Raw genomic sequence first — 11,592 nt, 5'->3', positions numbered from 1 at the left:
TTTTATCTAGGATCAGAAAAATAGTGAAGTTGATTCTCCACTTCATGCTGTCAAGAAGTACAGAGTTCCATTAGTGAGCCATGCTAATTTTTTTTTTTAAATGTGTTGTAAAAAATTAGCGTAGTGTGCCTACAGAAATCCTGGGGTGGGGAGAGGGTAAAGTTGGCAAAACCAAACCAAACCAATATGTTATTTGTGTGAAAATACAGTATTGGGTTGTGAACAGAGAGGCAAAGAGTAAAATTAGATAAATTTGGGTCTAAAAAGTTTTTAGAAGGCTTTGTATTTGACTGAATAGGTCTGGAGGAAGGAAAAGAAAAGGTCCAGGATAACCCTTTGGTTTTAGGCTTGAGCCATTGGGTAAATTTGTCACAAACTTAGAGAAGACAACAAAGAGATGATAAGTTAAATGTTGAACATGTTTGAATTTGAGGTTCTTATGGAGTAGTAAAGTGAGTATCTGGCACACATTTGACTATGTAAATCTGAAATTACAGGGGGTATGGATGTTAAGCATAATGATAATCATTTGGTTGCCATCATGTTAGGTAATAGCTAAAATTTGAGACTAGGAAATTTTATGTTTTTAATTCTCTAATACAATCTACCAATTATCTGTTAGTTTGTCATACTGTGGTGACTTGTATGATGGTGTGAGGTTGGAGGCTATGCCACCAGTATTTCAAATACCAGCAAGGTCACCCATGGTGGACAGGTTTCAGCAGAGCCTCCAGACAAAGACAGACTGGGAAGAAGGAAGGAGACATCCACTTCTCAAAGAATTGGCCATTGAAAACCATATGAATAGCAGTAAAACACTGTCTGCTGTATTACTGGAAAACTTTATGAATATCCCTGAAACATTGTCTGAAATAGTGCTGGAAGATGAGCCCCTCAGATTGGAAGGCACTAAAAATATGAATGAGGAAGAGCTGACTCCTCAAAGTATAGCTGACATTAATGACATGGATGGAGTAAAGCTTTTGGAACCTCCATTAGCTGATGGGGCACAACTCAAAATAGGAAGAAACAGCTGCAAACATCCATTAATAATCAGAAAGTGGAGTGTATGAAGTATGAATCTAGGAAAATTGGAAGTTGTCAAAAATGGAATACATAAAGATTGAGGCATTAGTGAACTGAAATGGACGGGTACTGACCATTTTGAATCAGACAGACATATGGTCTACTGTGCTGGTTAATGACAACTTGAGGAATGACATGGCATTCATCATCTCAAATACTGTTTCTAGATCTGTCCTGCAGTACAGTGCTGTCAGTGATAGGGTAGTATCCACACACCTACAAGGAACACCAGTTAATACTACTATTACTCAAATTTACACACCAACCACTAAAGCCAAAAGTGAAGAAATTGAAGATTTTTACCAACTCCTTCAGTCTGAAATTGACCAAATGTGTCAATCAGGATGTATTGATTATTACTGGTGATTGGGATGCAAAAGTTGCAAACAAAGAATCATCTGTAGTTGGAAAATGTGTCCTTGTGGATACAAATGACTCCAGAGATTGCATGATAGAATTTTGCAAACCAACAACTTATTTGTTGTAAATACCTTTATTCAACAACACAAATGGCGGCTATACATGTGGACCTTGCCAGGTGGAATACACAGGAACCTGATTGACTAAATCTGTGGAAAGAGGTGATGGAGAAGCCTAATATCATCAGTCGAAGCAAGGCCAGGACATATGATTTTTCTACAAGTGTATTTATATGTTCTGTAAGAATTTCCAGGTATATAGTAGAGCTGACATGGGACAAGATTGTAGTCACTTCTTTGCCACAGCCGGCTACCCGGAGGGAATGAGCAGTTGGACTTGAGGGCTCGGGACCAGGGTTATAGGGGACATCAGGCTCACTTGGCATAACTTACTACACAAGACCATTGTTCCACATTCTACTTTGGTGAGTAGCATCTGGGATCTTAAAAGCTTGCAAGCAGCCATGTAAATGTAACGATGGGTCTTACCTTGTCCAGAGCAAAGAAGAATGAAGAAAACCAAAGATGCATGGAAACAATTAGTCCAGGGGAGTGGGACACCACATGATCCTCAGCCCATATGACTATGAGACCAGAAGAACTAAATGGTGCCTGGCTACCACTATCAACCACTTGGAGGGGGATCTGTAAAGGAGATCCAGGATAGAGTAGGAAAACAGTATGGAACAAAACTTAAAAAAAAAAGGGGGGGGGGATCAGGTTTGCTAGTCTGATGGAGCCTGGTAGAACCCTGAGACTATGGCCCCTAGCTGCCCTTCAGGTCTGGAATTGAACCCACTCCTGTAGAAACAAAACACAGGCATATGAGCTGAACATTTATGTTGGGTAGATACACTCCTTGAAGAGATCAGTCATGAGAGAAATAGAAGGGCTGTTTATGCACAGGGAGACAGCACGGTGGGTAGGAGTGCATGGGAGGGAAGGGCACAGGGAAGAGGTGACTATGGGGAGGAAGTGGGAAGAGAGCTGTTGCATTGTGGGAAATTGCAGTCAATGTCATGAGACAAAGTATGTGTGAACTGCTATATGGAAAATGAATTTGCTCTGTGAACTTTCACCGAAATCACAATAAAAATTAAAAAACAAGACCAGGAGCTGCCTGTGGAACAGACCATCAATTGCTCCTATGCAAATCCAAGTTGAAGCTGAAGAAAATCAAAACAGGTCAACAAGAACCAAAATATGACCTTGATTAAATCCTATCTGAATTTAGAGATCATCTGAAGAATAGATTTGACACATTGAACACCAGTGACCGAAAACCAGATGAACTGGGATGACATCAAGGACATCATACATGAGAAAAGTAAACAGTCATTAAAAAGACAGGATAGGAAGAAAAGACCAAAGTGGATGTCAGAAGAGACTCTGAAACTTGCTTTTGCATGGAGAATAGCTAAAGTGAGTGGAGGAGGAAATGAGATAAAAGACCTGAATAGAAGATTTCAAAGGGCAGCAGGAGAAGACAAAGTCAATTATTATGGTGAAATGTGCAAAGATCTGGAGTTAGAAAACCAAAGGGGAAGAACACAGTTGGCATTTTTCAAGCTGAACTGAAGAAAAAATTCAGGCCTCAGGCTGGAATTTTGAAGGATTCTATGGGCAAAATATTGAATGATGCAGGAGACATAGAAAGAAGATGGAGGGAATACACAGAGTTATTGCACCAAAGAGAATTGATCGATGTTTAACTATTTCAGGAGGTAGCATATGATCAAGAACAATTGGTACTGAAGGAAGAAGTCCAAGCTGCACTGAGGAACTGGCCAAAAGCAAGGCTTCAGAAATTGACAGAATATCTATTGAGATATTTGAACAAATGGATGCAGCTCTGGAATTGCTTACTCATCTATGCCAAGAAATTTGGAAGACAACTACCTGGCAAACTGACTGGAAGAGATCGATATTTGTGCCCATTAGAAAGAAAGGTGATCAAACAGAATGTGGAAATTATTGAACAATATCATGAATATCACACTCAAGTAAAATTTTGCTCAAGATAACTAAAAAACAGTTGCACCAGTATATTGACAGGGAACTTCCAAAAATGCAAGCTGGATTCAGAATAAGACGTGGAATGAGGGATATCATTGCTGATGTCAGATTTTGGCTGAAAGTGAAGCATATCAGAAAGATGTTTACTTGTGTTTTATTGACTATGCAAAGGCATAGTGCAGCCAGAATGCTCCTTGGATGCAAGAATGGCCTTTGTTTGACCTACTTTGGTCATGTTGTCAGAAAAAACCGTTCCCTGGAGAAGGATATCGTACTTGCTAAAGTGGAGGGTCAACGAAAAAAGGGGAAGGCCCTCAATGAGATGGTTTGATACTGGCTGCAATGATGAGCTCAGGTATAGCAAGTATTGTGAGCCTGGCACAGGACTGGGCAGTGTTTTGTTCTGTTGTACATAGTGTTGCTATGAATTTGAGCCTACACAATGGCACCTAACACCACCACCACCAAGAAGAACATTCTGGGCCAAATATTTAAAACATAGAAATGAAAGGAAAGAAACAGCTCTTGAGAAATACACTAAGATAAAAGAACACAATTATTTTTTTCTTATGCAATTTGTTTGATTATTATAGTCAGAATTATCATCTAGTGACGAGAGTGAGAATATTCACAAACTACATCCAGATTTAGAAGACTTCAAGGGTCATAATGGGATTGTCAAAAGAGGTGTGAAAGTCCAAAAAAGACACAGCCACCTAAAGGTAAACTTTTTCTAGTTTCTTATTTTATTAGTATAGAATATTAGATTTTATATGGAAGTGTGGTTTCTCTGTTTCTTAGCATTGTATATTTTCCTTATGGGAGAAGAAATTTAAAAGCATTTTGACCCCAATTTTGTCTTTTTATTGGAAGTAAAATCTCAAGGTATACTATATTTCGTTTCTCTCTGTGTCTTGAAACTGTCTTGCAATATTTTGTCATACTAAATGACTACATGAAGAAATTTAAGTGTATTGAGAATTCATGGTTCAAATGAAAGAAAATAGGCAACAATTTGAGGTTTACAGTGTTTTGCTTATAGAGTCATTATATTGTTTGTCTCATTAAGGCCTTTGGAAAGAATTCTCAGTACGTTTTCTGCTGGTCACTCCTTTTGTGGTGCACTAGTTTTCCTGGCAAAATATCAATTAGCCAGAAGACTCAGGAAATTTTGTGCTTATGAAAAAAAGATTCAGCTAACTGATATGTTGATTTGTACTTTATTTTACTTATAATAGAAATAGCTGTAGAAATTTTAAATAAATATGCTACTTTTTCATTTCTAATTGCATTTTTCCATTTTCACTATTTTTGATCTTAAAAGCATTGAAAATAAATCAGTTTTTCTGAAATATTTGCAATTATTTAAGGAAAATAAATGATTTCCTCCAAGATGTCTTCATGTTTTCTTATTTGTCTTAGCATATTGCCAGGCAGTTTTTAGATGATGAAGCAGAGCTGTCTCAAGAAGATGCAGAATGTGCTTCATCAGATGAAAATGAGTCAGAAAATGAACAAGATTCCTCCTTACTGGGCTTCTTAAATGATGAGACTCAACTTTCACAGGCTATTAATGGTAAATGTTATAATGATGCTTATATTATTTTTAAACTTTCAATGGTTTTTAAGTGATTATTATTTAAATATGCAATTTTCTAAGAAACTAAACTTTAAGGAGAATTAAATTTGTACATTTGGTCATTTTCACTCAAATTCTGTAATACTTGTTTTCTTGTAGACTCAGTTGTTTATAGGCTTCTGCTAGTTTGAATATTTCACTCTGAAATGAGCTGGCTGGCTCAATGTCAAATGTTTATTTAATCAACATTTAGTTCCTACTATGTGCCTGGTACTGTGTAAGGTGCTTCAGAGAGATGTATCAGTGAAAAAACTGGATAAAAAAAAATCCTTGGCTTTTTGAAGTTAGAGAAAGGGGACAGAAAAATACACCAATAATTAAATTATTTGGTTATGTTATAAGGTGAAAATTTTAAAGAAGAAAAGGAAAAAATTAACATGATAAAGATTTCAAGTGGCTGGCATTGGGAGTGTTAATAATGGACAGGTGGTAATTTTCAATGAGGTGATTAGGGGTAGGCATCATTGAGAAGTTAAATTTGCTCAGTATTTGAAGGAGATGAGTGGGCTAGTGATGAAGATTATTAAAACCAACTGAAACACAAAGCTAAAATTTTTTAATTTGCTGACTACGGGAGATCTGCTTTCAGAAAACAGTCTCTCTAAACAGTGTTTAAGCAGATCTTGCAAGCAATACATTAAGAGCAGATGATTCAGATTAGCTCTAACAGAAGTGAGAAAGATCCTAACAGGCTCTCAGGTATTCTGGCCTTTCACACATCATGCTATTTATTTAGTCTTCTCTTCTAGTCCCTGATATGATTTAAAAAACAAAGTGTTCCAAAGTATATGACTTTAAAGAGGAAAGGTTTTAGGGGCAAGATTCTCAGTACTATGTCTTTTATACTGATAAGATTTTCAGAATAAACTTGATGTTTCAGCTGTTTCAGACATAACTTTATTCTTGATGTTCACTAACAGAAGTGGCTATGGAAGAATGTTAATGCAAAAGCAACAGCCAGGAGGCAGGAGTGTGCCTGGCTTACTCATGGAACGACATTGTGATTGGAATTGAATGAGGGAAAAAGGGGGGAGTAGTAGGAAATGACATAAGAGAGGTAAAGGACAGTTAGATCATGATCTAACATATTTTAGTAGAATCACTTTAGTTTTTGTGTTGAGAATGACCAATAGGGAAATAAAGGTAGAAGAGAGACCAATTAGAAGGCTATTGCAGTAATCCAAGCAAGGAATGATGGTGACTTCTTCTAGGAAGGTAGCAGTGAGATGATGACAAAGATTGGATTCTGGATACATTAGGCAAATAAAGCCAACGGGATGTTCTGATGGATTAGAGAGAAAAAAAATGACTCAGTGGGGTTGAGTAACAGGGAGGGATGTAGTTACTGTTGTCTGACAATGTGGGGAGGGCTGCAGGTGGAATAGTTTAGATGGAGAGTGGAGAGATCTGAAATTCCATTTTAGACACAGTATGTTTGAAATGTATAGGATATATATAGTATTACAAAACCTTCTGAAAAGTTCTCTCAGAAATCCCCATTTTCTTTTCATTCATCGTATCTTAAGCACTCTTTGCTTTAAAAAATCATAAACATCAAAAATATCTGTATGTGTCCCAATTTTTACTTGATTGAAAATTATGAAATACACTCTTTGGCTGCTGCTTTTAATGTTTCAGTGCACATTTTCTTTTGTTTTATTGAATACTTCCTATAAATGAGCTACAGTCCTAAGTGCTTTATATACATTTTATTTTTAATGAAGAAGCATTCTTTAATTCCCATTTTCAGAGGAGAGAGATAACTGTGGCAAAGAGAGCTTAAATAAATTGCCCAAGGTCACCCAGGAAGATGATCTGATTTCAAAGGCAACATTCTTAACTTTGTATTTTGAATAATTATTTTTAGACATCTTGCAATAAATGTTTACTATCTTGTGTGTAAAATAATTTTGTAAGGTTGGAATCATGTAAATTGTGGAATAGGTCAAAGTTAAATAGTTTTCCAGCTTTCATTTAAATAATTTTACTACTTTATTATGTTTTAAAATTACAGATTAGGTCAAAGCTAAATAGTTTGCTGTCTTACTCTCTTAAATTTTTATTATCTTTACACAGATTCTGAAATGGAAGCTGTTTATGTGAAATCTTTACACAGTTCATCGATGAGCAATCAGTACAAAATGGGCCATAGAAGACATAACAATATAAACATTTTCTCACAGGTATCAACTATAGAAATATAATGGAGAATTTCTCAATGGTGACTTTGAAATGTTCCTATTTATGAAGTCTCCATTTTGTTTCTAAAACTGGACTCTCAGAGCTATTTGGAATAATTTCTGTCCAGATGATGAACTAAATGAGTTCTCAGGATCCCTTCTAGTTCTAATTTGGTCAAATTATCTTAATTTTAATTTGAACTAATTAGAATATACAATTAGCTTTTTTTTTTTTAATTAGCATATTTATAAAGGAAGTGGATAGAATTTTACATATAAATTAAACTTTAAATTCTTATATGTTGTTAATTACTTATCTTGACATAGCAACCCCCTTTCAGTTTCCGAGGCAGTAGATCTTTATGGAAGTAGTAGTTTGCCCAGTCTTCCTTCCAAGGAGTGGCTGGTGAGTTTGAACCACCAGCCTTCTGGTTAGCAGTCAGATAGATGCCTTAGGCACTATGCCTCCAGAGTGCCTTAAAAATGTTATAGTCTAAAAATTATAGATAATGTGTCATTTATGGATAACGTTTTGATATTAATCTTTGTTTATAAGTTGCCATGTAAATCTTGCCCACATGTTCCTTCATATCTCTGTATTTCCATTGTACTTATTATATAGCAAGGTCCTTGGGTATTATAAACATTTGCTTAACAGTTTGCTTAATGCAGACCCACCCAGTATGAGTGTCAGCAGAAAGGTTTGGCGATCTGCTTCCATGAAGATTATAGCCAAGAAAACCCTATGGAACAGTTTTTCTGTGTAACACATGGGGTCAGAGCCACATTTGATTCAATGGCAACAGATTATTATATAACACCTACTGCAATGTTTATTAATTATTCACTTTTCTGGCTATCTGCACTAGATTCTAAATTCCTGGAGGCTAGATTATTCTGTCTTTTTGTTGATCTTCATATGCCTCATTTTCCTCCATTTAAAAAAAAAAGTACTCAAAATATATTAAATGAACAAGTCACTGAATTAATAAAGTGTAAAATAAATATTAATGAAGGACTCATGCACTTGAAAGTATATTTTAAATACACATTGATTGTGTGAGATAAAATTAAAAATATTCATTCTTATTTATATTTTTTTGGTAGATTCCTGAGCAAGATGAAACCTATTTGGAGGACAGTTTTTGTGTTGATGAACAGGAATCTTACAAAAGCCAATCAAGTGAAGAAGAAATCTGTGTTGATTTTAACTTAATAACTGAAGATTGCTTTGTAAATGGGAGTAAAAAATATAAAACCCGACGTGCAGTAAAACAAATGAAGTTACGACAAAATTGTGCACCTTCTAAAAAGAAATTCTCCAGAATTATTTTACCAGATGATTCAAGTGAGGAGGAAAATAACGTAAATGATAAAAGAGATTCCAATATTGTGGTTAACACAAACACTGTTAAGAAGAATGAACAACAGGACTATTGTTTGAATTTAGTACCTTTCCAGTCTAAGGTCCATTCTAATCCAAATGTTAGTCAGTCACCCAAGCAGAGACAACAGGCACCACTTAATCTAAAGGATACAAATTCAGACGTTTTGGACTTCAAACCTCAGAGCCATAATAAAATTGGATCAGTTACACCATCTTTCACTACTGATGATTCACAGAAAGACTATGGAAAATTTCCAGTTCAGCTGAAGGTATGAATCAATTAAGGACTTGCTCATGTGTTTCAAAAGGACTTTTTTTTGTTTTGCTTGCTTCTTTTTCTTTTCTTTTTTTTTGTGTTAAATAACTAGGTCAAAGAAAAATTAGTGAGTGATGAAATTCTTCAAGAAAATAGCACACCAAGTTGTTTGGATATTCATGGATACTTGGGTTTTAATTTTTTAAAAATGTGTTAATTGTTTTATTAACACTGTAAAGAAACCTGCTAATTTTATTTAAAAAAAAAAAGGGACATAGGAAAATGGGGCTCTCTGCAAGGTAAAATTAACAGAAATTATATACTCAGAACTAGTTCTCAGATTAATTTTTCTTCCCCCGCAAAGGCTTTCAGGTAAGTAACTCACTAATGTCTTTACTGGGAAGAAAGGGCGGGAGGTGGGAAATACCAACTGGTTTTCTTTAAGTCTGTCTTTCAGAATGGCTGCTAACTAGTTCAGTTATCAGCTTCTATCTTGCTATTGCTTGCTGAAAAACATCACTAAAACCCCTTTTTCAGAATTTGTAGTGCCAGTAATTTTGCTGAAATGGAGGTTAATTAAAGCCATAATAAAAATCCCTTGCCTGTAATATTGATTCATTCCCTCATCCAGCAGTGATGACCAAACATAGACTTCTAGTTCTTTTTAATTCCCAGAGTATTTCAGTGCACTCTGCCTTTGCAGTATGCTCCACAGTGTCCATATAATGAACCTCTTCAAATTGGTGTTTCTGGGTCTAAATTATTCCCAGCCTTTTTTCTTTTTTTTTTTTGTACAATGTTATTTCTTGAAGTTGACTAGATTAAATCTTTATACTAGATTGGAGAACAAGAAAGTGCTTGTGGTAGTTAAGTTTGTGTGTCAACTTGGCTGGGCCTGGTTTAGTGGCTGGGCAGCTGGATGTGGTATTTCTCATGATGAGACTGGTAATTAACTCCATGGTGGAATCTACTGTGAGCAGCTGTGTAGCTGCCTTAAGGAATGTAGTCTGCTTTCTGTGTATAAGGAGAAGCCTCGGGGAATGGTCTCTAGCTTATGGCACACTTGGACCCTGCGTGTAGCCGTGTCATTGTTCAGCAGTCTGCCATGCTCTGCTGACCTTGGGATTTACAATGGACTTGAATTAATGGCCTGCCGTGTGGTTTGGTAACATCGGGACTGTGTCATTTTATTTGTTGACCTTGGGCTTGTTAGCCTCAGCAGCCAGTAGCTGCCCGAGTGAAGAGATGCCTGTAGCTTTAGTGGGCTGGGAGCAAGAGGCAGAGCTGAAGCCTAAGGTTGAGGGGCTTTCACCCAGCCCCTAGAGCCTGACACTTTGAACTTGGACTTAAAGCCTCCAGACTGTGAGAGAATAAACTCCTGTTTGTTAAGGCCATCCCATTTGTGGTATTTCTGCTAGAGCATACTATGTGAATCCAGAACAGTGCTTAATTTCTCTCTGTCTTGATACCTCATCTGTATTATAAAGATAGCAACCCCAAAGATTAAGTTAGATAATATATGTATAATACTTTGAAAACAGGTAGGCACTATCATTTTAAAGAACATTTCTACTTTGGCATGTTTTACCTAAAGGAGTCAGCTGCAGGGATACAGGTGAGGAGAGGGAACCTAGGCCACGCCCCAAAACAGCAGGGCTGGAAAGTGGGAGAAAGGAGAGGAAAAGGCACAGTGACCGGGACAGAGCATGGAGTCAGCCGCAGGGATCCAAGTGAGGAGAGGGAACACAGGCCATAATACCCCATATGCTGCAGGGTGGGAGAGCAGGAGAAAAGAGAGGAAAAGGTCCAGGGACCGGGACAGAGGGAGGAGTCAGCTGCAGGGATCTAGATAAGGGTGGTTGGAGAGGTTTCCAACAGCTAAGAGAGACAAACTTGTCTGTTGGTTTGCACTACTGTGGTGATGTGTTGCTGTCAGTCTTCAGGCTAAGCCACTGGTGTTTCAAACCCAGTGGGCTGCACATGGTGCACAGGTGTCAACCTGGCTTGCAGACTGAGACAGACTAGGAAGAAGGAAGAGGCCATCCACTTCTCAGTGAATTGGCCAGGGAAAACCTTATGAATAGCAAAGAAACACTGTCTGATACATTACCATGCAACTTTATGAATAGTCCAGATAGGTTAGAAGGCTCTCAAAATAGGACTGGGAAAGAGCTGCATCATCAGAGTAAAACCAGCCTTACTCATACAGATGAGGTAAAGCTTTCAAGACCTCCATTTGCTGACATGGCACCACTCATATTGAGGAAAATAGCTGCAAACATCCATTAATCATCGGAACATGGAATGTACGAAGTATGAATCTAGGAAAATTGGAAGTGGTCAAAATGAAATGGAACGCATAAAGATTGATATCCTAGGTATTAGTGAGCTGAAATGGATGGGTTTTGGTCATTTTGAATCAGACAACCATATGATCTACTATGCCAGGAATGACAGTTTGAAGAGGAATGGCGTGGCATTCATCATCACAAAGGATCTTTCAAGATCTGTCCTGAAGTACGATGCTGTCAGTGATAGGATAATATCTATACGTCTACAAGGAAGACCCATTAATATGACTGTTATTCAAATTTATGCCCCAACCACCA

At 37.0% G+C, this 11,592-nt stretch overlaps 1 protein-coding gene across 1 annotated transcript in view; it reads left to right on the top strand.

Annotated features, from left to right (window-relative positions):
* The window catches only part of FANCM (FA complementation group M), a 99,456-nt gene that overhangs the window by 76,414 nt on the left and 11,450 nt on the right, over positions 1–11,592 (top strand). Inside the window, exons 17-20 of the mRNA XM_042782221.1 lie at positions 4,115–4,243; positions 4,944–5,097; positions 7,237–7,343; positions 8,448–8,996. Of these exons, the coding sequence (XP_042638155.1) occupies positions 4,115–4,243; positions 4,944–5,097; positions 7,237–7,343; positions 8,448–8,996 (939 nt within the window). The remainder of the gene's footprint in view (positions 1–4,114; positions 4,244–4,943; positions 5,098–7,236; positions 7,344–8,447; positions 8,997–11,592) is intronic.

Source organism: Orycteropus afer, unplaced genomic scaffold (genome assembly GCF_000298275.1).
Source record: "Orycteropus afer afer isolate SDZICR_OR568_19922 unplaced genomic scaffold, OryAfe1.0 scaffold00265, whole genome shotgun sequence".
Taxonomy (NCBI): domain Eukaryota; kingdom Metazoa; phylum Chordata; class Mammalia; order Tubulidentata; family Orycteropodidae; genus Orycteropus; species Orycteropus afer.
Note: the sequence above shows the minus strand (reverse complement) of the source record. Positions and strands in the feature narration are given on the sequence as shown.